We start from the raw sequence: 27650 nt of genomic DNA, 5'->3' as shown, positions 1-27650 counted from the left end.
CTTGATTTATTTTAAAATGTAAATCTTATTTTCTATTTACATTTCATATTGTCACAGAGTGAGAACAGCCTCGTTCTGCTTCACTCATTAATTATAGAAAACACAAGGGAGACAAATTATATTCCTGCTTTTAATCATCACGATTTGTATGTTGTCTCGCAAGGGTTGATAGAAGCGGAGGAAGTGGTTACTCTGTCTTCTGCAAATTACATCCTATCTCCAAAAAGAAATGATACATTCTATGGGTGCTAAAACTGCCTTACCGACTATCCATTCCCAGAATTTCTATGGTTCAGGTAGTTAAGGATGAAGCATATGAAGCGTTGATCTTTATCCTTTGTAACCTTGAATCCTAACTGTTTTCATTACTTATTTTTAGACGGAGTTGTGGAAATGTAAATATTGTTCCGTATACTCCCTTTTGAACCAATAAATGAGATTAATTTCGGTAGTCTTAGTGGAATATACCAATTGTTAACGACTTCGCTACCAATTTGTACTGTTAAGGAGATTTTAATTAAGATACTTTTAAATGTTCTTTAATTAAGTGACGTTCATTTTTGTGGTCTTGTTACTAGTCAATAATTGCATGATGCTAATTAAATGTGCGTGCTTAAATTTACATAATTTAAAATAGTTAATTCAGTGAAAAAGGAATATATTTTGCAAAAGAAAAACAAATGGTTCTTTAAAATATATTTATATTTGGATTATTGGGTTAAATGTTATAGAAATAGTAATCATCTTTACTTTTCAATTATTATTTAGGAATTTCAATTATTATTTGTAGGTTTCTTATCTATTGTAGATGAATGTAAAGAATAATGTAAACGAGAAATTGCTAGGTAAATGAGAAGCTGGGCCTGTATTCGATACCAACCCTAAATTTTAGGGCTTACAGTTCCTAAAAATGGTACTACTAAAGCAGCACGGTCCCGAACGCGCAGTCGCGCGTCCGCGCTAGCTGTGAGTGGTCGATCCTAACCCTAACCCTAACCCTAAACACGTATTCATTTGCACACGCGGGTTAGGGATAGGGTTAGGGTTAGGATCGACCACTCAAGACTAGCTAGCGCGTTCGGGACCGTGCTGCTTTAGTAGTACCCTAAAAATATGGGTTGGTAACTTCTACTATGCGACTGATCTTATATTTGATGCATCGGGTTCGCTTGGAACTACTCAGCAACTAAATGGTAATTTATGGTGGTTACACAAGTTTTTTTTGTTTTTTTTCGTTTATTTGTTTAACGCTATTGTGTTTAAAGAAATAGAGAAAATTATGTTTTGATGACACAAATAAAGTTCTATTTGTTGTATTAATTGTATTAAAATTATATTTGAATTAGCCATTCTCATCAAATGCCCTTTTCTTGATTTTTTGCTTTATACGTATCGTGAACCAACAATGTTTTCAATGCGTGAATAATTTTCCAGCGTGTATATGAGTTGTCTGGAACATGAATTGTGACACTCAATGTAACTAGGAACAAAAGAAAATCAAAGTTAACCTGTATTTGATCGCCTGACCTGCTAGAAACAGTAGTCAAGTCTCTCAAATTGCACCCCAGCACTTTAATGTAGAAGGATATACTAGAAAATGTGGTTCCTGTGGCAAGTAGTTTGCTTACCAACCACATGGTTCCGGGTTCAGTCTCACTGAGTGGCACCTTGGGCAAGTGTCTTCTACTATAGCCTCGGGCCGACCAAGTATAGTACAGTTTTGCAACACGTTCATGATACTTCAAAGAAAGTCATTCAGATTAAACGCGAGTTCTATCGGATGAAGCCACAAAGTTGTTTTGCTTTGACTCTCATTACATTTTCTTGGCATAGATACTGGAGTAATTTACCATTGCTTTACCCAACTGGATGGCTATTAACCCACTGGAAGTTCATCCGTCCTTCGACAGGTCTTCTTTTTACTCTTGCTGGGTATCTTGATACCCTTCTCACAAGACAACAAGCTATTCAAATGAGGGAGCCGGTTTAGTCAGTGACCACTCGACCATGAAACAGGTAGTATTGTTTAACATGGTACGAAGAGATCCTTCACCTAACTGTATTAATTGTACTATTCCTAGATAAAAAGCGCAGGGGTCGGAATGGATCGTGTAGGAAAGTCTTTTGTCATTGTCTAGCAAGAATGGCTGACCTGGGCCTAAATAAGCAACGGTAATGTGGTGAGAATGGGTCTTTTACAACAATAGCAGTTACCTGTTCTCTCTCAAAGATCACAGGTGCAGGTCTATCATTGAGGGGCTATTACTATAGTTTCAATATGAACGGTTGTAAATAGACTGTATTTCACACACACAGCCACTGATAAAATACAATGGTAACAGAGAAAATACACTGATTTCCTGCATTAACATAAAAACAAAGTGGAACAAAATAATGGTATCCAAAGGAAATAATGATTCACTCAGTTTGCAATGTTTGATAGAAAGGGTGATCCATATCAAATCTAAATTAATTAATGCTGGGTTGATGTATACTTCAACATCAATGCAACTAATATATGAAGCAATCTCTATATAGTTACTTGACCTGATAGAAATAGCTAAATATCGCTGAACTATAGTCTACGGCCTTAAAAACTGGCAGAGAGAGAGAGAGAGAGAGAGAGAGAGAGAGAGAGAGAGAGAGAGAGAGAGAGAGAGAGAGAGAGAGACTGATGTAAACCAGAGTAGATTATTTCTGAATGAATGAGATGGACATGGTTCGAATTCTTTTGACCAACAACAAACCACAGAAGCAAAAACAATAACTAAAGCAACAGCGACAGTAACAATAACAAAAGCAGCGATAGAAGTTATTGCTTTTCCCCCATTTTAGCTGTACTGTAGTTGAGTCTATTGAATGGATTAGACATCGCATTCTAAGAGTATGTTGTAGTGTCTTGTTAAAGAGGAATAGTAGTCCGGTGAAGCAGAAATAGTGTGAATATGATTTTGAGAGTGAAGTTTAGAAAATATAGTGGGTTTGTAGGCGCAGTGATGGGGAGTTATCAGGACAACCAAGGTAATGTTTTGAATTATGTCCCTTTATGTTATGAGTTCAAATCACAGCGAGGTGCGCTTTCACCTATGAATTAGTAATAAAAGATTGTATACCTAACATAAAAGAAACGAACAATAAAAAATTTTTCCAATGTGTATTTAAAATGAAAGGCAAAAATATTTAAAAAATAAAAAGGCTGGTGTTCAATTATATCGAACAGGCTACTAGTCGACGACTATTCACAGGCGCGATCCCACTACTGCTCGACACGGGGCCTTTTGCCTGCTGCGTTTCCGCCCTGGGCCGATACGACCCTCCTTAGACAACCTGGTCCTGATGAGCTCCCTCCCCAGCACCATATTGATGCCGAGCTTAGCGCGGACACCCGATCGCCATAGAAGACCGACTACCAGGACTCCCATCCTCAAACCGGCCAACCAACCCAGCTTCCGAGTAGCTAGATTACAGGAGCACGCCACAACTCCCAGCGATGACATATGTTCAAATTTAATTATTTAAACCTAACTTCATCTGTTCAAGCGTTGCTGTTTTCCATGTTTTTATTTATTTTTTAAAAATGATTTCACATCTAAAGAAAGCAAAAACAAAAGTTGTTTCTTGACTTAAAAAGTATTTCTTTCCACTTTTCTCATCATTATATATAGTTACGAGACAACAGCCTCATATTCATTCGTAGACACGTCATTTTGATACACAAGGCAGATAACTCTTTAGTACAATTACCATAGCAACACGCAGATTATATGTGGTCGATCCATCTGCTAGAAAAGACAGCCAAATCTCCATTAGATCAAATCTTTCATCTGAAAAAAAGAGAAGATTGTATTCGATAATCTAATCCTGAATGAACAAATATTTCAATTCTTTTGATTGAAAGTCCAGATACAATCGATTCATTGCGTCTTCGTGCCTTTCTCACAGTGAACAAGGACAGTGGTCCTGGAGTTCTCTTCCGATTCGATTTACGATCGGGGCTGACTCACTTAGTTTTTGTCTCTTCTCAGGCATCCACACGCAGTGAAAATTTGTGCTCGTAGTTGTCCTTCTAGTTTGGCTGTTTTCTAAGCTTGTCGATCCCAGTCATGCCGCGAATGTTGCGGTAGATACATTTGTGGTTTCAAGAAACATGCTTAAAACAAAGGCTGAAGGGTGAGCCTCACTTCAGTGATTTTACCGGACACCGGCCATTGACACGGAATTTTTGAAGTCGCCTTGCTATTACTTTATTAGTCACTGATTCTATATTTGGGTCATCTATCCCCTTGGCATGTCTTGCTTTTAACTTGGTGAATTTTTAGCAACCCTCATCACCGGGTAGGTTTAGCTGAGGATACGGTTTAGTCACTGACGCCCCGACGTGGCAATAAGTTGCACTGTGTTACATGTTATCTGTAGTAATCGTGAACGACTTGACGTAAACCTTAATCTTACATATTTCCTAAATAGACGCAATACTTCATCATCACGTCTATTTCCAATACCTACTCGCTGGTCGTAGTCATTGGTACTAAACCGTATGACTATTGATTGCATTAGAAGTTTTCCCCTCTCATGTCCCGAAGTGAAGAAAAATATGCCTGTTATGTGGATCAGTGCATAAGACACTGATCCATATAAGTGTGCTAAATGGATCTAACAACTACAACTGGTTCACCTGTTATTCAATCCTCACAAACCCACCTATTGAGGGGCTGCCTTTCCTATGAAAAACTATTGCACCATCGCCAATCTTTCTAATAGTGTGAAAGTTTTCGATCTGTTATGTAATTTCAATTTACCGTGGTTTTGGAAAGGACACGGTGGACAATACAATCTACGATATACGAAAATGCGAGCGAAATTTCTAAAAACCAATAGTAACAGTATTTAACACTCAAGACGAAAACAGTGATTTAATGTGTATTTGTAAAATTAAAGAATCATTTTTTAGTGGAAAACGTAGCAATTACAAATCTATATGAATCTGTAAGGGGTTCTTAAGGATTTTCAATTTGTCCCTGCCCCCCCCCCCCACACACACACTAAAAAGGTCCCACATCACTTGGCTATTAAAATTCCATTCATATCAATGGTGTAGCTCGAGTGTGTGCCACCCAGGGCAAGTCCTAAGTTTTCCGCGTCTACCCCGTACAGCAGATCCAGAGGTGCCTTCCCCATAAAAGCGTCGCCCGGCGCGGACCGCCTCCTTACAACTCCCAATTACGCTACTGATTCACATCCAAGATATGCTTTAGTAGTTTTTTCTCAAAAGTGGAGAAACGCGTAGAGGGGCGGAGGGCCAGAGGTTGTAAAGACTAAAAAAAAGCATAGACAGATCGCTACATTAAATATAATGAAAATTATTTTGAATATTTAAAACTTGTCCAACACCAACCATGGCGAGGAAACAAGAATTGTATTGTTTTCTCATTGATAAAGAGGAGGCGGAGGATAAAATATTTCCCTAATATTTTGGTGGTGGTGATCGGTATTTGTCAGTTTGAGAATCACTGCATTATTACGAGAGCAGAAATATTTTCGAGTAAACTGAAAATTGCATAACAACCTAACGAATGTTTCCATGCTAGGAGAAAGATTGGCAGTAGTGCAACACTATTTCAAGTTTTGGAATAAGGCCAGCAATTTCGGTGGAATGGGTAAGTCGTTTACATCATTGACCCCAGTGCTCAACTGGTACTTATTTTATCGATTCTGAAAGGGATGAAAGGCAAAGTTGACATCAGTGGAATTTGAACTCAGAACGTAAAGGCGGACGAAATGCTCCTAAGCATTTTGCCTGGCGTGCTAAAGCTTATTATATTAATACTGTGTTTCCCATTAGAAAGACGCCTTCCCTTACCATAAGTGGGCCTCTGAAGACGACCGAAAAATGGGTGAATGCATTGCCCCCCCCCACTTTTTTTTTTTACAAAATTAAAATTATTTCAAACTTGGTCAGCACCACGACAAAGGAAGCAGAATTACACTTTCTCATTAATAAAAAGGAAGAGAACAAAATTTCCTAACTTTTTGGTGGCAGTGGTGGTAAGCAGCTGGTATTTGTAAGACAACAAGTGTGCGAATGGAATTCTCATTTCTGTTAGGCCGGTGTCTTAATTCCTAAAACCTGCAGGAAGGGGATGGATTTAGAAAAGAACATTGAAATTTTGAATCGAATTCACAGTACGTCTATATATTTTGAATTATTTTGTCCAAGGTATCTTTAATATTTTAAGACGTTAGGTGTGTGTCAGGACTATGAGAACTAAAATGTATGGGGAGGGTGGTTGAGAGAGATTTAGCTGTTATTTCCAGCGTGCCCAGCAAACACTACCTGCTCGTTATTGTTCAGCATGTATATTACTTGCGCGCAGATGGACGCACGAATTAAAACTCTCAGGAAGGTTGGTGTCGGGGTGGGTATTCCAAACACAAAAGAGGGGTTCATTTAAAATAAGGATTGAAATATTTTCCCTCCAGAATCGTAGTCTATGGATATTTTTACACGGCATTTCAAAAATATTTTGAGAAAAAAGTTTTAAACAAAAATATTGGAGGGGTTAGGGAGACATTAAATATTTTATTATTAACTTGATATGGGAGACAAAGTCGAAACCACTGTCGTTGAAAACATGAGAATCCAAGGAAACTTTTGGAAAGGAAAAGTGGATGGGTGGAGAGTAGTTACTATTTCATATGTCCGTCTAAATGTTACTTTTGTCTAATTCTCTCATTTAATTTCCAGAAAAATGATGGTGTGGGGAACTAGCCTTTTCTTTACCACAGAGGTATAGGGCACCACTCCAAAACTTCGTCCCATATTCATGTGGTTTACGTTGTTTGTGGAATTCTCACAGCGATGTATTTTGTTATTTGAGAATGAGGTTAATTAAGTTCCAGTATGTCAATGGATGGATAATAAATAGCACTGTGGAAGATTGTTTTGCAGGGTGGCGTAGTTAAAGAATGAATATAAATCCGGAAAAGTCAGAATAATGTCTGAATATGTATGTGTGTGTTTGTGTTCGTTATCGAGGAGTTTACTGTTGAATGCGTAGCAAGTAAATTGATTTAAGTTATGTCCCTTTATATGATGAATACGAATCGTAACGAGGTGAGTTTTCTCAGCAATGGCTCCAGTTTGATTAAAATAAATATGAATTAGTACAGCAGTGTAGCGAAGGCATGGACAACCTTTTTCGACTAGTGAAGTGCATGAGATATTGTTCATCACGAATCGGGTTATACGACTAAAAGAAAAAATTAACATCGTATTTTGTTACTGTATGTGGTTTAGTCCGATTAATTGTAGTGTATGACACCAGAGTTATTAAAAAGCTGGTATAATTATGGAATTGTTTAATATAGAAAAACTTGAAGGGCTGCAGGTTCTCATATGTATGGCTGCGTTTATTTTATGATATATTCAATTATTTAAACGTCCACATCCCAGCAAAGCCGGTAGGCCATGACAAATTAATTACTAAGCATAAAAACAAGAATTGGTTACATAATAAAAGAAACTAAAAGAAATAAAACTAGATATTTAGTTTGAATAATGCAAAGAAATAAAAAAGTTGGTGTTCAATTATATCGGACAAGCTGCTAGTCGACGACTATTCACAGGCGCGATCCTACTACTGCTCGACACGGGGCCTTTTGCCTGCTGCGTTTCCGCCCTGGGCCGATACGAACCTCCTTAGACAACCTGGTCCTGATGAGCTCCCTCTCCAGCACCATATTGATGCCGAGCTTAGCGCGGACACCCGATCGCCATAGAAGACCGACTACCAGGACTCCCATCCTCAAACCGGCCAACCAACCCAGCTTCCGAGTAGCTAGATTACAGGAGCACGCCACAACTCCCAGCGATGACATATGTTCAAATTTAATTATTTAAACCTAACTTCATCTGTTCAAGCGTTGCTGTTTTCCATGTTTTTATTTATTTTTTAAAAATGATTTCACATCTAAAGAAAGCAAAAACAAAAGTTGTTTCTTGACTTAAAAAGTATTTCTTTCCACTTTTCTCATCATTATATATAGTTACGAGACAACAGCCTCATATTCATTCGTAGACACGTCATTTTGATACACAAGGCAGATAACTCTTTAGTACAATTACCATAGCAACACGCAGATTATATGTGGTCGATCCATCTGCTAGAAAAGACAGCCAAATCTCCATTAGATCAAATCTTTCATCTGAAAAAAAGAGAAGATTGTATTCGATAATCTAATCCTGAATGAACAAATATTTCAATTCTTTTGATTGAAAGTCCAGATACAATCGATTCATTGCGTCTTCGTGCCTTTCTCACAGTGAACAAGGACAGTGGTCCTGGAGTTCTCTTCCGATTCGATTTACGATCGGGGCTGACTCACTTAGTTTTTGTCTCTTCTCAGGCATCCACACGCAGTGAAAATTTGTGCTCGTAGTTGTCCTTCTAGTTTGGCTGTTTTCTAAGCTTGTCGATCCCAGTCATGCCGCGAATGTTGCGGTAGATACATTTGTGGTTTCAAGAAACATGCTTAAAACAAAGGCTGAAGGGTGAGCCTCACTTCAGTGATTTTACCGGACACCGGCCATTGACACGGAATTTTTGAAGTCGCCTTGCTATTACTTTATTAGTCACTGATTCTATATTTGGGTCATCTATCCCCTTGGCATGTCTTGCTTTTAACTTGGTGAATTTTTAGCAACCCTCATCACCGGGTAGGTTTAGCTGAGGATACGGTTTAGTCACTGACGCCCCGACGTGGCAATAAGTTGCACTGTGTTACATGTTATCTGTAGTAATCGTGAACGACTTGACGTAAACCTTAATCTTACATATTTCCTAAATAGACGCAATACTTCATCATCACGTCTATTTCCAATACCTACTCGTTGGTCGTAGTCATTGGTACTAAACCGTATGACTATTGATTGCATTAGAAGTTTTCCCCTCTCATGTCCCGAAGTGAAGAAAAATATGCCTGTTATGTGGATCAGTGCATAAGACACTGATCCATATAAGTGTGCTAAATGGATCTAACAACTACAACTGGTTCAGCTGTTATTCAATCCTCACAAACCCACCTATTGAGGGGCTGCCTTTCCTATGAAAAACTATTGCACCATCGCCAATCTTTCTAATAGTGTGAAAGTTTTCGATCTGTTATGTAATTTCAATTTACCGTGGTTTTGGAAAGGACACGGTGGACAATACAATCTACGATATACGAAAATGCGAGCGAAATTTCTAAAAACCAATAGTAACAGTATTTAACACTCAAGACGAAAACAGTGATTTAATGTGTATTTGTAAAATTAAAGAATCATTTTTTAGTGGAAAACGTAGCAATTACAAATCTATATGAATCTGTAAGGGGTTCTTAAGGATTTTCAATTTGTCCCTGCCCCCCCCCCACACACACACACACTAAAAAGGTCCCACATCACTTGGCTATTAAAATTCCATTCATATCAATGGTGTAGCTCGAGTGTGTGCCACCCAGGGCAAGTCCTAAGTTTTCCGCGTCTACCCCGTACAGCAGATCCAGAGGTGCCTTCCCCATAAAAGCGTCGCCCGGCGCGGACCGCCTCCTTACAACTCCCAATTACGCTACTGATTCACATCCAAGATATGCTTTAGTAGTTTTTTCTCAAAAGTGGAGAAACGCGTAGAGGGGCGGAGGGCCAGAGGTTGTAAAGACTAAAAAAAAGCATAGACAGATCGCTACATTAAATATAATGAAAATTATTTTGAATATTTAAAACTGGTCCAACACCAACCATGGCGAGGAAACAAGAATTGTATTGTTTTCTCATTGATAAAGAGGAGGCGGAGGATAAAATATTTCCCTAATATTTTGGTGGTGGTGATCGGTATTTGTCAGTTTGAGAATCACTGCATTATTACGAGAGCAGAAATATTTTCGAGTAAACTGAAAATTGCATAACAACCTAACGAATGTTTCCATGCTAGGAGAAAGATTGGCAGTAGTGCAACACTATTTCAAGTTTTGGAACAAGGCCAGCAATTTCGGTGGAATGGGTAAGTCGTTTACATCATTGACCCCAGTGCTCAACTGGTACTTATTTTATCGATTCTGAAAGGGATGAAAGGCAAAGTTGACATCAGTGGAATTTGAACTCAGAACGTAAAGGCGGACGAAATGCTCCTAAGCATTTTGCCTGGCTTTCTAAAGCTTATTATGTTAATACTGTGTTTCCCATTAGAAAGACGCCTTCCCTTACCATAAGTGGGCCTCTGAAGACGACCGAAAAATGGGTGAATGTATTGCCCCCCCCCCCTTTTTTTTTTTTTACAAAATTAAAATTATTTCAAACTTGGTCAGCACCACGACAAAGGAAGCAGAATTACACTTTCTCATTAATAAAAAGGAAGAGAACAAAATTTCCTAACTTTTTGGTGGCAGTGGTGGTAAGCAGCTGGTATTTGTAAGACAACAAGTGTGCGAATGGAATTCTCATTTCTGTTAGGCCGGTGTCTTAATTCCTAAAACCTGCAGGAAGGGGATGGATTTAGAAAAGAACATTGAAATTTTGAATCGAATTCACAGTACGTCTATATATTTTGAATTATTTTGTCCAAGGTATCTTTAATATTTTAAGACGTTAGGTGTGTGTCAGGACTATGAGAACTAAAATGTATGGGGAGGGTGGTTGAGAGAGATTTAGCTGTTATTTCCAGCGTGCCCAGCAAACACTACCTGCTCGTTATTGTTCAGCATGTATATTACTTGCGCGCAGATGGACGCACGAATTAAAAATCTCAGGAAGGTTGGTGTCGGGGTGGGTATTCCAAAAACAAAAGAGGGGTTCATTTAAAATAAGGATTGAAATATTTTCCCTCCAGAATCGTAGTCTATGGATATTTTTACACGGCATTTCAAAAATATTTTGAGAAAAAAGTTTTAAACAAAAATATTGGAGGGGTTAGGGAGACATTAAATATTTTATTACTAACTTGATATGGGAGACAAAGTCGAAACCACTGTCGTTGAAAACATGAGAATCCAAGGAAACTTTTGGAAAGGAAAAGTGGATGGGTGGAGAGTAGTTACTATTTCATATGTCCGTCTAAATGTTACTTTTGTCTAATTCTCTCATTTAATTTCCAGAAAAATGATGGTGTGGGGAACTAGCCTTTTCTTTACCACAGAGGTATAGGGCACCACTCCAAAACTTCGTCCCATATTCATGTGGTTTACGTTGTTTGTGGAATTCTCACAGCGATGTATTTTGTTATTTGAGAATGAGGTTAATTAAGTTCCAGTATGTCAATGGATGGAAAATAAATAGCACTGTGGAAGATTGTTTTGCAGGGTGGCGTAGTTAAAGAATGAATATAAATCCGGAAAAGTCAGAATAATGTCTGAATATAGTTTTGAGAGGTATATAAGAAGTATGTATGTGTGTTTGCGTTAGTTATCGAGGAGTTTACTGTTGAATGCGTAGCAAGTAAATTGATTTAAGTTATGTCCCTTTATATGATGAATACGAATCGTAACGAGGTGAGTTTTCTCAACAATGGCTCCAGTTTGATTAAAATAAATATGAATTAGTACAGCAGTGTAGCGAAGGCATGGACAACCTTTTTCGACTAGTGAAGTGCATGAGATATTGTTCATCACGAATTGGGTTATACGACTAAAAGAAAAAATTAACATCGTATTTTGTTACTGTATGTGGTTTAGTCCGATTAATTGTAGTGTATGACACCAGAGTTATAAAAGAGCTGGTATAATTATGGAATTGTTTAATATAGAAAAACTTGAAGGGCCGCAGGTTCTCATATGTATGGCTGCGTTTATTTTATGATATATTCAATTATTTAAACGTCCACATCCCAGCAAAGCCGGTAGGCCATGACAAACTAATTACTAAGCATAAAAACAAGAATTGGCTACATAATAAAAGAAACTAAAAGAAATAAAACTAGATATTTAGTTTGAATAATGCAAAGAAATAAAAAGTTGGTGTTCAATTATATCGGACAAGCTGCTAGTCGACGACTATTCACAGGCGCGATCCCACTACTGCTCGACACGGGGCCTTTTGCCTGCTGCGTTTCCGCCCTGGGCCGATACGAACCTCCTTAGACAACCTGGTCCTGATGAGCTCCCTCTCCAGCACCATATTGATGCCGAGCTTAGCGCGGACACCCGATCGCCATAGAAGACCGACTACCAGGACTCCCATCCTCAAACCGGCCAACCAACCAAGCTTCCGAGTAGCTAGATTACAGGAGCACGCCACAACTCCCAGCGATGGCAAACGTTCGAATTTAATTATTTAAACCTAACTTCATCTGTTCAAGCGTTGCTGTTTTCCATATTTTTAATTTTTTAAATTTTTTATGATTTCACATCTATAGAAAGCAAAAACAAAAATTGCTTCTTGATTTATTTTAAAATGTAAATCTTATTTTCTATTTACATTTCATATTGTCACAGAGTGAGAACAGCCTCGTTCTGCTTCACTCATTAATTATAGAAAACACAAGGGAGACAAATTATATTCCTGCTTTTAATCATCACGATTTGTATGTTGTCTCGCAAGGGTTGATAGAAGCGGAGGAAGTGGTTACTCTGTCTTCTGCAAATTACATCCTATCTCCAAAAAGAAATGATACATTCTATGGGTGCTAAAACTGCCTTACCGACTATCCATTCCCAGAATTTCTATGGTTCAGGTAGTTAAGGATGAAGCATATGAAGCGTTGATCTTTATCCTTTGTAACCTTGAATCCTAACTGTTTTCATTACTTATTTTTAGACGGAGTTGTGGAAATGTAAATATTGTTCCGTATACTCCCTTTTGAACCAATAAATGAGATTAATTTCGGTAGTCTTAGTGGAATATACCAATTGTTAACGACTTCGCTACCAATTTGTACTGTTAAGGAGATTTTAATTAAGATACTTTTAAATGTTCTTTAATTAAGTGACGTTCATTTTTGTGGTCTTGTTACTAGTCAATAATTGCATGATGCTAATTAAATGTGCGTGCTTAAATTTACATAATTTAAAATAGTTAATTCAGTGAAAAAGGAATATATTTTGCAAAAGAAAAACAAATGGTTCTTTAAAATATATTTATATTTGGATTATTGGGTTAAATGTTATAGAAATAGTAATCATCTTTACTTTTCAATTATTATTTAGGAATTTCAATTATTATTTGTAGGTTTCTTATCTATTGTAGATGAATGTAAAGAATAATGTAAACGAGAAATTGCTAGGTAAATGAGAAGCTGGGCCTGTATTCGATACCAACCCTAAATTTTAGGGCTTACAGTTCCTAAAAATGGTACTACTAAAGCAGCACGGTCCCGAACGCGCAGTCGCGCGTCCGCGCTAGCTAGTTGTGAGTGGTCGATCCTAACCCTAACCCTATTCCTAACCCTAACCCTAACCCTAAACACGTATTCATTTGCACACGCGGGTTAGGGATAGGGTTAGGGTTAGGGACAGGGTTAGGGTTAGGGTTAGGATCGACCACTCAAGACTAGCTAGCGCGTTCGGGACCGTGCTGCTTTAGTAGTACCCTAAAAATATGGGTTGGTAACTTCTACTATGCGACTGATCTTATATTTGATGCATCGGGTTCGCTTGGAACTACTCAGCAACTAAATGGTAATTTATGGTGGTTACACAAGTTTTTGTGTTTTTTTTCGTTTATTTGTTTAACGCTATTGTGTTTAAAGAAATAGAGAAAATTATGTTTTGATGACACAAATAAAGTTCTATTTGTTGTATTAATTGTATTAAAATTATATTTGAATTAGCCATTCTCATCAAATGCCCTTTTCTTGATTTTTTGCTTTATACGTATCGTGAACCAACAATGTTTTCAATGCGTGAATAATTTTCCAGCGTGTATATGAGTTGTCTGGAACATGAATTGTGACACTCAATGTAACTAGGAACAAAAGAAAATCAAAGTTAACCTGTATTTGATCGCCTGACCTGCTAGAAACAGTAGTCAAGTCTCTCAAATTGCACCCCAGCACTTTAATGTAGAAGGATATACTAGAAAATGTGGTTCCTGTGGCAAGTAGTTTGCTTACCAACCACATGGTTCCGGGTTCAGTCTCACTGAGTGGCACCTTGGGCAAGTGTCTTCTACTATAGCCTCGGGCCGACCAAGTATAGTACAGTTTTGCAACACATTCATGATACTTCAAAGAAAGTCATTCAGATTAAACGCGAGTTCTATCGGACGAAGCCACAAAGTTGTTTTGCTTTGACTCTCATTACATTTTCTTGGCATAGATACTGGAGTAATTTACCATTGCTTTACCCAACTGGATGGCTATTAACCCACTGGAAGTTCATCCGTCCTTCGACAGGTCTTCTTTTTACTCTTGCTGGGTATCTTGATACCCTTCTCACAAGACAACAAGCTATTCAAATGAGGGAGCCGGTTTAGTCAGTGACCACTCGACCATGAAACAGGTAGTATTGTTTAACATGGTACGAAGAGATCCTTCACCTAACTGTATTAATTGTACTATTCCTAGATAAAAAGCGCAGGGGTCGGAATGGATCGTGTAGGAAAGTCTTTTGTCATTGTCTAGCAAGAATGGCTGACCTGGGCCTAAATAAGCAACGGTAATGTGGTGAGAATGGGTCTTTTACAACAATAGCAGTTACCTGTTCTCTCTCAAAGATCACAGGTGCAGGTCTATCATTGAGGGGCTATTACTATAGTTTCAATATGAACGGTTGTAAATAGACTGTATTTCACACACACAGCCACTGATAAAATACAATGGTAACAGAGAAAATACACTGATTTCCTGCATTAACATAAAAACAAAGTGGAACAAAATAATTTTCCAAACTAACGAAGAGGAGGGTTCATATAATAAATAATGAAAGAAGTTAATTTTTGAAATAAGGTTTTATTTGTAAAATAATTCTCTCTTAATCTGATACTTAATTCTATAAATGTAAATCATATACCTATGTCACTCTATTGAGAGATCGCTCATTTTCAAGACATAACATGTGGGCTTACATGGTCATAATGGTATCCAAAGGAAATAATGATTCACTCAGTTTGCAATGTTTGATAGAAAGGGTGATCCATATCAAATCTAAATTAATTAATGCTGGGTTGATGTATACTTCAACATCAATGCAACTAATATATGAAGCAATCTCTATATAGTTACTTGACCTGATAGAAATAGCTAAATATCGCTGAACTATAGTCTACGGCCTTAAAAACTGGCAGAGGGAGAGAGAGAGAGAGAGAGAGAGAGAGAGAGAGAGAGAGAGAGACTGATGTAAACCAGAGTAGATTATTTCTGAATGAATGAGATGGACATGGTTCGAATTCTTTTGACCAACAACAAACCACAGAAGCAAAAACAATAACAAAAGCAACAGCGACAGTAACAATAACAAAAGCAGCGATAGAAGTTATTGCTTTTCCCCCATTTTAGCTGTACTGTAGTTGAGTCTATTGAATGGATTAGACATCGCATTCTAAGAGTATGTTGTAGTGTCTTGTTAAAGAGGAATAGTAGTCCGGTGAAGCAGAAATAGTGTGAATATGATTTTGAGAGTGAAGTTTAGAAAATATAGTGGGTTTGTAGGCGCAGTGATGGGGAGTTATCAGGACAACCAAGGTAATGTTTTGAATTATGTCCCTTTATGTTATGAGTTCAAATCACAGCGAGGTGCGCTTTCACCTATGAATTAGTAATAAAAGATTGTATACCTAACATAAAAGAAACGAACAATAAAAAATTTTTCCAATGTGTATTTAAAATGAAAGGCAAAAATATTTAAAAAATAAAAAGGCTGGTGTTCAATTATATCGAACAGGCTACTAGTCGACGACTATTCACAGGCGCGATCCCACTACTGCTCGACACGGGGCCTTTTGCCTGCTGCGTTTCCGCCCTGGGCCGATACGACCCTCCTTAGACAACCTGGTCCTGATGAGCTCCCTCTCCAGCACCATATTGATGCCGAGCTTAGCGCGGACACCCGATCGCCATAGAAGACCGACTACCAGGACTCCCATCCTCAAACCGGCCAACCAACCCAGCTTCCGAGTAGCTAGATTACAGGAGCACGCCACAACTCCCAGCAATGACATATGTTCAAATTTAATTATTTAAACCTAACTTCATCTGTTCAAGCGTTGCTGTTTTCCATGTTTTTATTTATTTTTTAAAAATGATTTCACATCTAAAGAAAGCAAAAACAAAAGTTGTTTCTTGACTTAAAAAGTATTTCTTTCCACTTTTCTCATCATTATATATAGTTACGAGACAACAGCCTCATATTCATTCGTAGACACGTCATTTTGATACACAAGGCAGATAACTCTTTAGTACAATTACCATAGCAACACGCAGATTATATGTGGTCGATCCATCTGCTAGAAAAGACAGCCAAATCTCCATTAGATCAAATCTTTCATCTGAAAAAAAGAGAAGATTGTATTCGATAATCTAATCCTGAATGAACAAATATTTCAATTCTTTTGATTGAAAGTCCAGATACAATCGATTCATTGCGTCTTCGTGCCTTTCTCACAGTGAACAAGGACAGTGGTCCTGGAGTTCTCTTCCGATTCGATTTACGATCGGGGCTGACTCACTTAGTTTTTGTCTCTTCTCAGGCATCCACACGCAGTGAAAATTTGTGCTCGTAGTTGTCCTTCTAGTTTGGCTGTTTTCTAAGCTTGTCGATCCCAGTCATGCCGCGAATGTTGCGGTAGATACATTTGTGGTTTCAAGAAACATGCTTAAAACAAAGGCTGAAGGGTGAGCCTCACTTCAGTGATTTTACCGGACACCGGCCATTGACACGGAATTTTTGAAGTCGCCTTGCTATTACTTTATTAGTCACTGATTCTATATTTGGGTCATCTATCCCCTTGGCATGTCTTGCTTTTAACTTGGTGAATTTTTAGCAACCCTCATCACCGGGTAGGTTTAGCTGAGGATACGGTTTAGTCACTGACGCCCCGACGTGGCAATAAGTTGCACTGTGTTACATGTTATCTGTAGTAATCGTGAACGACTTGACGTAAACCTTAATCTTACATATTTCCTAAATAGACGCAATACTTCATCATCACGTCTATTTCCAATACCTACTCGCTGGTCGTAGTCATTGGTACTAAACCGTATGACTATTGATTGCATTAGAAGTTTTCCCCTCTCATGTCCCGAAGTGAAGAAAAATATGCCTGTTATGTGGATCAGTGCATAAGACACTGATCCATATAAGTGTGCTAAATGGATCTAACAACTACAACTGGTTCACCTGTTATTCAATCCTCACAAACCCACCTATTGAGGGGCTGCCTTTCCTATGAAAAACTATTGCACCATCGCCAATCTTTCTAATAGTGTGAAAGTTTTCGATCTGTTATGTAATTTCAATTTACCGTGGTTTTGGAAAGGACACGGTGGACAATACAATCTACGATATACGAAAATGCGAGCGAAATTTCTAAAAACCAATAGTAACAGTATTTAACACTCAAGACGAAAACAGTGATTTAATGTGTATTTGTAAAATTAAAGAATCATTTTTTAGTGGAAAACGTAGCAATTACAAATCTATATGAATCTGTAAGGGGTTCTTAAGGATTTTCAAGTTGTCCCTGCCCCCCCCCCCCCCACACACACACACTAAAAAGGTCCCACATCACTTGGCTATTAAAATTCCATTCATATCAATGGTGTAGCTCGAGTGTGTGCCACCCAGGGCAAATCCTAAGTTTTCCGCGTCTACCCCGTACAGCAGATCCAGAGGTGCCTTCCCCATAAAAGCGTCGCCCGGCGCGGACCGCCTCCTTACAACTCCCAATTACGCTACTGATTCACATCCAAGATATGCTGTAGTAGTTTTTCTCAAAAGTGGAGAAAGGCGTAGAGGGGCGGAGGGCCAGAGGTTGTAAAGACTAAAAAAAAGCATAGACAGATCGCTACATTAAATATAATGAAAATTATTTTGAATATTTAAAACTTGTCCAACACCAACCATGGCGAGGAAACAAGAATTGTATTGTTTTCTCATTGATAAAGAGGAGGCGGAGGATAAAATATTTCCCTAATATTTTGGTGGTGGTGATCGGTATTTGTCAGTTTGAGAATCACTGCATTATTACGAGAGCAGAAATATTTTCGAGTAAACTGAAAATTGCATAACAACCTAACGAATGTTTCCATGCTAGGAGAAAGATTGGCAGTAGTGCAACACTATTTCAAGTTTTGGAACAAGGCCAGCAATTTCGGTGGAATGGGTAAGTCGTTTACATCATTGACCCCAGTGCTCAACTGGTACTTATTTTATCGATTCTGAAAGGGATGAAAGGCAAAGTTGACATCAGTGGAATTTGAACTCAGAACGTAAAGGCGGACGAAATGCTCCTAAGCATTTTGCCTGGCTTTCTAAAGCTTATTATGTTAATACTGTGTTTCCCATTAGAAAGACGCCTTCCCTTACCATAAGTGGGCCTCTGAAGACGACCGAAAAATGGGTGAATGTATTGCCCCCCCCCCTTTTTTTTTTTTTTACAAAATTAAAATTATTTCAAACTTGGTCAGCACCACGACAAAGGAAGCAGAATTACACTTTCTCATTAATAAAAAGGAAGAGAACAAAATTTCCTAACTTTTTGGTGGCAGTGGTGGTAAGCAGCTGGTATTTGTAAGACAACAAGTGTGCGAATGGAATTCTCATTTCTGTTAGGCCGGTGTCTTAATTCCTAAAACCTGCAGGAAGGGGATGGATTTAGAAAAGAACATTGAAATTTTGAATCGAATTCACAGTACGTCTATATATTTTGAATTATTTTGTCCAAGGTATCTTTAATATTTTAAGACGTTAGGTGTGTGTCAGGACTATGAGAACTAAAATGTATGGGGAGGGTGGTTGAGAGAGATTTAGCTATTATTTCCAGCGTGCCCAGCAAACACTACCTGCTCGTTATTGTTCAGCATGTATATTACTTGCGCGCAGATGGACGCACGAATTAAAAATCTCAGGAAGGTTGGTGTCGGGGTGGGTATTCCAAACACAAAAGAGGGGTTCATTTAAAATAAGGATTGAAATATTTTCCCTCCAGAATCGTAGTCTATGGATATTTTTACATGGCATTTCAAAAATATTTTGAGAAAAAAGTTTTAAACAAAAATATTGGAGGGGTTAGGGAGACATTAAATATTTTATTATTAACTTGATATGGGAGACAAAGTCGAAACCACTGTCGTTGAAAACATGAGAATCCAAGGAAACTTTTGGAAAGGAAAAGTGGATGGGTGGAGAGTAGTTACTATTTCATATGTCCGTCTAAATGTTACTTTTGTCTAATTCTCTCATTTAATTTCCAGAAAAATGATGGTGTGGGGAACTAGCCTTTTCTTTACCACAGAGGTATAGGGCACCACTCCAAAACTTCGTCCCATATTCATGTGGTTTACGTTGTTTGTGGAATTCTCACAGCGATGTATTTTGTTATTTGAGAATGAGGTTAATTAAGTTCCAGTATGTCAATGGATGGAAAATAAATAGCACTGTGGAAGATTGTTTTGCAGGGTGGCGTAGTTAAAGAATGAATATAAATCCGGAAAAGTCAGAATAATGTCTGAATATAGTTTTGAGAGGGATATAAGAAGTATGTATGTGTGTTTGCGTTCGTTATCGAGGAGTTTACTGTTGAATGCGTAGCAAGTAAATTGATTTAAGTTATGTGCCTTTATATGATGAATACGAATCGTAACGAGGTGAGTTTTCTCAGCAATGGCTCCAGTTTGATTAAAATAAATATGAATTAGTACAGCAGTGTAGCGAAGGCATGGACAACCTTTTTCGACTAGTGAAGTGCATGAGATATTGTTCATCACGAATCGGGTTATACGACTAAAAGAAAAAATTAACATCGTATTTTGTTACTGTATGTGGTTTAGTCCGATTAATTGTAGTGTATGACACCAGAGTTATAAAAGAGCTGGTATAATTATGGAATTGTTTAATATAGAAAAACTTGAAGGGCCGCAGGTTCTCATATGTATGGCTGCGTTTATTTTATGATATATTCAATTATTTAAACGTCCACATCCCAGCAAAGCCGGTAGGCCATGACAAATTAATTACTAAGCATAAAAACAAGAATTGGCTACATAATAAAAGAAACTAAAAGAAATAAAACTAGATATTTAGTTTGAATAATGCAAAGAAATAAAAAAATAAAAAGGTTGGTGTTCAATTATATCGGACAAGCTGCTAGTCGACGACTATTCACAGGCGCGATCCCACTACTGCTCGACACGGGGCCTTTTGCCTGCTGCGTTTCCGCCCTGGGCCGAAGCGACCCTCCTTAGACAACCTGGTCCTGATGAGCTCCCTCTCCAGCACCATATTGATGCCGAGCTTAGCGCGGACACCCGATCGCCATAGAAGACCGACTACCAGGACTCCCATCCTCAAACCGGCCAACCAACCCAGCTTCCGAGTAGCTAGATTACAGGAGCACGCCACAACTCCCAGCGATAACGTATGTTCGAATTTAATTATTTAAACCTAACTTTATCTATTCAAGCGTTGTTATTTTTATATTTCAATTTTTTATTATTGTTTTGTGATTTCACATTTATGCAAACGAAAGAAAAAGTTATTATTTTTTTTATCTATTTAAAATTTAAATCTTATTTTCTATTTACATTTCATATCGTCACAGAGTGAGTAGCCTCGTTTTCATTCGCTCATTAGGTTTTGGTAAACACAAGAAAGACAAATCATTAGCACGCTGCTCACCGGTGATAATTTCGTAACCAAAACATCTACAAAAATGCCACTCAGATTTAAGTGTTGCAATAATACCTAATGTCAATCATATAACGGCTTTTCATTAGTGTGTTTCTTTCCTTTATGTATTGTATTTAATTTAAAAATAAAGGAAAATGTTTTAATTATACATTTAAGATGTGCCCCCCAATTTTAAGGAAAATGTGGATTTTTAATGAAATTTTTCTACAAGTACCTTTCAGAATGTATAGATTACGATTATATCGGAATTAATTTTTAAAAGATTTAAATTTTGTAGGAGCCTATGCATAAATACATACTGATACACATCGCATATCTACAAACGGACTTGTTGCGTCTGTGTTCTCTCGAAGTCCGTCTATCCAACAACTCCTCGGATTGGCAGAAACTGTCCCTATTCGCTCTGGTGTCTCTCCACGTGACGAACGTGAGTACTGGATCTTTCACATCTTCTCTTAAACGGCAGTTGGAGCTGTTCGAGTCCACCCCAACCAATGTTCATCTCAGGTCGGTGATCAACACAACCCCAAACAATAGTCGACCACCAAACTTGAAGAAGGCCGTTAATGCCAAATTCAGCGAATTTGACATTAAAGGGGTTGTTCACCTCACTTTCCTCCCTCGCCCAGTACACAACAGATTTCCTCAGTCATCTGTAGGAGAAGCATCCTCCGGCCCCTCCGGATGACTATCTACACTGCCCCGAACTACCAGGTTTTCTACAACCTGTTTTCACCTTCGACAACATCAAAAAGGCGATTGCATCCTTTCCGGCGGGTTCTGGTGCTAGGATTGATGGCTTGCGATCTCAACAACTCAAAGATGGTATCAACCTGTCAACTGGTCTTGAGCTCTTGGAGAACCAAACACGGTTCATAAATTTTTTCTCGTCCGCGAGTGTCCTTCCCTACATTCGCCTCCTATTTTTAGGCGTTAAACTATTTGGTCTCATCAAGCCCAATGATGACATCTGCCCCATAGTAGTGGTTGTACTCTGTGACAGCTCACAGTAAAATGTGTCCTTGGTTTCTAACTGTTTGTCTGCCGAATTTTCTCCTACTCAACTCATAATACATTATCAGCTACATGTGGGTACAAAGCTAGGCTGTGATGCTGCTGTTCATGCCACTAGAACTTTCACCAACTTCCTTCTGAGTCCTCAAACTAGACCTCAGGAATACCTTCAATTCCATTATTCAAAGTGTCATCCTCCATGCAGTAAGGTAGAATATCCCACAGATCTATCATTTTGTTTGGCAAGCTTATCGGGAGCCCTCCTACTTCTCCTTTGCTGACCACCTCATCCCATCTGCTGCTGGAATCCAATAGGGTGACCCACGTGGACCTGTTCTATTTGTGTGATAATGTTACCAGGATGGGAGCTGACCTGAACTTGAATATCTGGTATCTTGATGTTACTTGTTTGGTGGGGGAATCCTCCTGAGAAGGTCCTTGCAACTGCAAGGACAATGACTGAAGAACTTGGTTGGAGGGGCCTTAGCATTAACAGTTCCAAATGTATGCTCTGGCTCCTCAACCATCCAGCTTCTCATCAGCAGACTAAACCTGTTTACAGATTGCTTCCCCTCTATTGCGGTTCCTCCTCCATCAATCAGTGAGTTGCTCTCTTGGAGCCCCAATTACTGACTGAGCTTTTCAGTCCATCTTTTGATCCAAGATGGTTAACCTTGAACAGCTTTTAAAAAGCCTAAAGGTAATTGAACCTCACCAAAGATTAGTATGGGACAATCTGCACTCAGGTGCAGCTTTCAGCTCTTTCCTTGATCAATCTGATCAATCTCAAGGTGTGGCCTACTTTCTACTTCTGTAAAATTCTCCAGAAATGATCGGAAGAGTCCAGATGATCTTACTCTTTGCCCTTGGGTAAGAGGTAAAGGCTTCATCTGGGATGTCACAGTCTGTGACTCCTTTGCTTCCTCCCACATCCTGGATTCTGCAGTAAATAGGAGGGTTACTGCTTCCATAGTCAAATGGAACAAAATCTTTAAGTATCAGGACCTGTCAGTGAACTGTCTCTTCAAGCCTGCGGCATTTGAAACATTGAGAAGGGTTAGGCTGTCAATGGCAATGTTCTTGTCATTGTTGCCAGCTCACTTTATTGAGGTGTCAGGTGATGCCTGTGTGGGTGCTTGGCTGTTCCAGTGCCTTAGCCTTGCCACCACCCATCGTAATACCATGAGTGTGTTGGCTTGGTTTGCTAGGTCCCGTTGAACCTTGTGGTGTGTGACCAATTGAGACACTGGTTGTTGAATTGATGTTTTTCTTTATTTTGTTTTTCTTTCCTTGTTTCTATTTTTCCATTTTTGTTTTTGGGTATTGGATTTAACAGGCACAAATACAAATTAATTCTAAAGCTGACTATGTTTACTCTTTGGATAAAACAAACTGCAATATTGTCTTTAAGAGATATCACTTGAAATTTTTTTTTAAATGTCATGTATGTCAGCATATATGAGTGCAACAACCAATTTATTTTTGCATTAAATTCCAATATAATTGTAATGAACTCAATCTGAAAGGTGTTTGTAGAAAATTTCATTAAAAAATACTTATTTTTCTGAAAGTTATGAGGGAACAAAGTCAACTTGTGTGAATTATCTGAAACGCCCTCATCTTTCAAAAAAATTTCTTCCAAGAAATTCCAATACAATCAGAATCTTCACAATCTGAAAGATATTTGTAGAGAATTTCATAATAAAAAAAAAAATCCATTTTTTCTGAAAGTTCAGAAGAAGCAAAGTTGTAGTGGTGGTGGCAGGGCATACAGTTGAGGTATTCTTTTCATTGCACTAAAATTACTTTTAAATTGACTAAGTAATGACTGTCAGATGCTCTTTTTCTGAATTTATACTTGTAGGTGCCATGAAGCGGAGGTATTTTGTATTTGAATTATTTACCTGCATATGTATGTGACTTGTATAGAAGATACTCTTTATCAATTAATGGCTCATAGCAGAGCTTGTAAGTTAGTTGGATGACTCACACATGTGACTGTTGAACTCATTGTCCCTGCTAATACTAATTACAAATATTGGTTTCAAAATTTGGCACAAGGCCATCAATTTCAAGGGTGGGGCTAAGTCGATTACATCGACCCCAATACTCAATTGGTACTTATTTTATTGACCCCGAAAAGAATGAAAGCAAAGTCAACCTCAGTGGCATTTGAACTCAGAATGCAAAGACAGTCAAAATACTGTGAAGCATTTTGCATGACATGCTAACAATCTTGGTAGCTTGCTGCCTTACTCATTATGAATATTAACCTGGAGAAGGTGGAATAGTGTAAATATCATCATGAGAAAGAAACTAGAGGCATACAGAGAGGAGTATGTGTATTCAAATCACAGTGTTGTGGTCTTTCATTGTGTTGTATCTGTTATAAAAGATAATCACTGAACTAAGAGCAATATATAAATCTATAATTGAATTAATGAAAGGTTTATTTAAAATAGTGAATGAGTTCAGTTGTTATAAACTATTCACATGCGCCATCCTGCTGTGCAATATGATTGAAACAAACCATTTTATCTGTTATGCTACCAATGTGTTGAATCACTAACCCAATGAACCCACCAACCAGTCAAGCCTGCAGGAACACACCACATCTCCACAGCAATCATGTTTAAGTAAATTAAATTACTGCATTTTCTATGAATCCTTTTCCTTTCTTTCTATTTTCAGTGTTCTAGAATTTTACTCTTGTGGAAAACATAAACAACAGTTATTTATTGATGAGAATTTTATTTTCTTTACTTTACATATCGTTTGAAATTTAATTCAGGTTTCAAAATAGTGTTCATCTTTGTACTAAATTGTTTTACAGCTTTCTTTAGGCCTCTGTTGGTCAGTGTTGATCCTGTATCTATATGTTTAGGCTTAGGTAAGAGATTTTTTTTCAATTTCAAAGAAGACTGGCAGTTGCCATGTATGCAAGTCTCCCCTTTCTATGCTATTGATGTTGTCCAAGGGAAAGCCTAATGATTTAGTGGCTGATACAGCTTGGCACTAGTGTCATTGCAGCTGTTGCAGTTGGAATGCAAATGGCCAGATAGATAGAAGACATTCCTGTTTGACATACTAACAACTCTGCAAATCCACTGCCATAGATTGACACTTATTTTATTGACCCTGAAACGATGTATGACAAAGTTGACCGTGGCAGAATTTGAACTCAGTACACAAAGATGTGGAACAAACATTATAAGGTATTCTAGCCAAAACACTAACAACTTTGCTAGTTTGCTGTCTTTTCATGCTTTTACAGCAGACAAAAATAATACATTTAATTCATCAGTTACTATTTTTTGTAAGGAAACAATTTGGATTGGACAATTAAGAAATACATAGAATATTACCAAGTCCACTCTTGAAAACAAATTCCAAAGAGAAACAAGATGGCAAGGGTTATATAATTACTTAACAGGTGAAATTTAAAAGAACCAAACAGATTGGCCATTCATTTTATTGGATTATTTTGTTCAAGGATAATGAATATTAACCACTACAATCAAAATCACTAAAGCGAGCCTCTATGTGGTTACATGAATTACTAGAAACAACAGCGAAATTTCCCTTCTGACATACCTGATAGTCTTAAAAGGGATATCTAAGATTACAGAAACAGAAACAGAAACAATAAAAAGAAAAAAATAATAAAATAAAGAGAGAGAGACAATGGTCATTTTGGAATGCTTTTAATCATAAGTTTGCTCAATCAGGACCAACCTGGGACAAACAACAACAAAAACAACAACATGTAGTTCTATGAAATCATTCAGATTGCTTATATATGTTTGATGTTAAGAATCTGTGTTATGAGTAATGAAGGTCATACAAGAACAGAACTGAAATGAATATGTGACTTGACAATAAAACATCTTCCAGGCTCCTGGTACTTAGAAAAATGTGTTCAAAATGAAAACAGGATAATCACAGATCTGTTCATCACCACCATCACAAGAACAACAGTAAAAGCATAAGAAGTGTTTTTTTAAAAAAAAAAGGCAGTTGAAGGAGATTGATTTATTTTTAAATGTGTAAGAGGCACTTGGCTACCATGGGTCAAACAATGATACTAATAATGATACTAATAATGATACAAGAAATTACAAAACAAAACAAGCATATGTTTACTGTTGTGTCACTGAAATACTGACCATATGGTAAAACAACTGGGTCCACAATTTATCAACATAATCACTGCACCATCCAATTGATGTTTGATTGTACTGGAAGACAACTAGAGGTAATATTAAAATAGGGCTTTGTATTGGGTAATTTGGTTCATGAAAATCAATGAAGATTATTGTATGATTGACCTATTTACATGAGTGAATAAGAACTTACAAGATGACAACTAGAGTGAGAGACCAACACTGGACATGGAAATGAAATGTAATTTTATGAACCTTCTTTTATTTCTTTGTCTAATTGCCTGGTCTCCAGAGATTATCTCACAAAGTTGAATTGTCATAAATACAACAATAAGAGCCCAACAATTTCAGTTGGGTCTAATAATTCATTCCAGCATGAGAAAATGTTTCTGCTGGGCGACATTCAAGGTCCAGCACCAAGTGATCTATATGGGGAGCATATGGTTTAACATGCTCAATGTGTTTTACAATAGTTGCCCATGGTTTGCAGTGTAGTTCTTCTAGAATATGTCTGATAGAAGCTGCCACATCTGCTGCCCATTCTTCCCATTTTTCTTGCCGTTGTAAATGTTTCTCACTCAGTGGTTGATCTGAATTCAAAGTTTCATAGATTTTTATTATATCACCATCATCAGAGTCAGTTGTGTAATTATCTTCCATTGAATATTTGCCAAAGTCGCTAGGTAGATATGATTGTCTTGGAATGCTACTGGTACTACTGCTACTACTACTATTACCACCACAGTGTTGATTTATGTTTCGGTAAAGAGGTAAAGAAGGTGTTTGACCCTGTAGTGTAGCAGAAAGTTCTGCTGCTGCTTCGGCTGCTCGGTTCTGTATTCTCATTCGAATCTCTTCACTTTTATTACTTGATGCTGTTGAAACATTCTCATGGATATGCAAGATGCCACCAATGTCACTTTTAAGAGATAAACAGGCTGGAAGCCAACCTTCTCTGCTACTGGGTAACAATCCTAGATTTACTCTGTCAGCAACTCCATGGGGACATACCTAGAACAAAATAGAAAAGTATGAGTCATTGGCATTCTTTTAAAAACAAACAATCAAAATAAGAGAAAATTTAATCACTATTACAATCTCAGTATGTATTTTTTAAATAATACATTTACAGCTTTAATTAGTTTACAGTGATAGAATTGTCAAGGTTGCAATGAGAACACTTCAATCATGACTCAGGTATATAGGAGAATGCAAACACCTTATTTATAAATAAATGATATAACTCAAACCCCTTCAGGTAGATGGCCCTGCTCAGTATGTAGAAAAGGAGTAGGTAGTAACTCTATAAGATGTACCCGGTGCAAGCTATGGACACATAAGAGGTGCAGCAACATCAAAGGCAGGTTAACTAGCAAGTTAGTTTTTGTTTGTGGCAGATGTTCAGGTGCAATAAAGACTGCAAACAAACAGGAAACAACTTCTATCTCATTCCAGGGTGAAAAACTAGAGGTAGTCGATAGCTTCCGCTATCTGGGCGACCAAGTTAGTAGTGGGGGTGGGTGCGCTGAAAGTGTAGCTGCTAGAATAAGAATAGCCTGGGCAAAGTTTAGAGAGCTCTTACCCTTGCTGGCGACAAAGGGACTCTCACTCAGAGTAAAAGGCAGACTGTATGACGCATGCGTACGAACAACCATGCTA

General features: G+C 37.9%; 1 protein-coding gene, 1 long non-coding RNA gene and 5 other non-coding genes across 9 annotated transcripts in view; 1 reads left to right on the top strand and 6 right to left on the bottom strand.

Annotated features, from left to right (window-relative positions):
- Positions 1 to 3191: 3191 nt before the first annotated feature.
- On the bottom strand, positions 3192 to 3489 carry LOC149135619 (signal recognition particle RNA). The gene has a single exon (XR_016242052.1).
- Positions 3490 to 7572: 4083 nt separating this feature from the next.
- Positions 7573 to 7870, bottom strand: LOC149135618 (signal recognition particle RNA). Its single transcript, XR_016242059.1, has one exon.
- A 4110-nt stretch (positions 7871 to 11980) lies between these two features.
- On the bottom strand, positions 11981 to 12278 carry LOC149135617 (signal recognition particle RNA). Its single transcript, XR_016242055.1, has one exon.
- A 3542-nt stretch (positions 12279 to 15820) lies between these two features.
- Positions 15821 to 16118, bottom strand: LOC149135616 (signal recognition particle RNA). The gene has a single exon (XR_016242051.1).
- A 3649-nt stretch (positions 16119 to 19767) lies between these two features.
- Positions 19768 to 27650, top strand: part of LOC149135614 (uncharacterized) — a 33279-nt gene continuing 25396 nt past the window's right edge. The window contains exon 1 of the long non-coding RNA XR_016241926.1: positions 19768 to 20542. This is a non-coding gene — a long non-coding RNA (uncharacterized LOC149135614). The remainder of the gene's footprint in view (positions 20543 to 27650) is intronic.
- Positions 20239 to 20536, bottom strand: LOC149135615 (signal recognition particle RNA). The gene has a single exon (XR_016242054.1).
- The window catches only part of LOC106883232 (tRNA wybutosine-synthesizing protein 2 homolog), a 44956-nt gene continuing 42822 nt past the window's right edge, over positions 25517 to 27650 (bottom strand). For all 3 annotated transcript variants that reach the window (XM_052968374.2, XM_052968373.2, XM_089352497.1), the window contains one exon: positions 25517 to 27002. In XM_052968374.2, the coding sequence (XP_052824334.1) occupies positions 26349 to 27002 (654 nt within the window). In that variant the 3' untranslated portion in view covers positions 25517 to 26348. The remainder of the gene's footprint in view (positions 27003 to 27650) is intronic.

The sequence above is a fragment of the Octopus bimaculoides genome, chromosome 5 (assembly GCF_046866305.1).
Source record: "Octopus bimaculoides isolate indiv1 chromosome 5, ASM4686630v1, whole genome shotgun sequence".
NCBI classification, from domain to species: domain Eukaryota; kingdom Metazoa; phylum Mollusca; class Cephalopoda; order Octopoda; family Octopodidae; genus Octopus; species Octopus bimaculoides.
The sequence above is the reverse complement of the archived record's forward strand: the minus strand, read 5'-3'. Positions and strand labels throughout refer to the sequence as shown.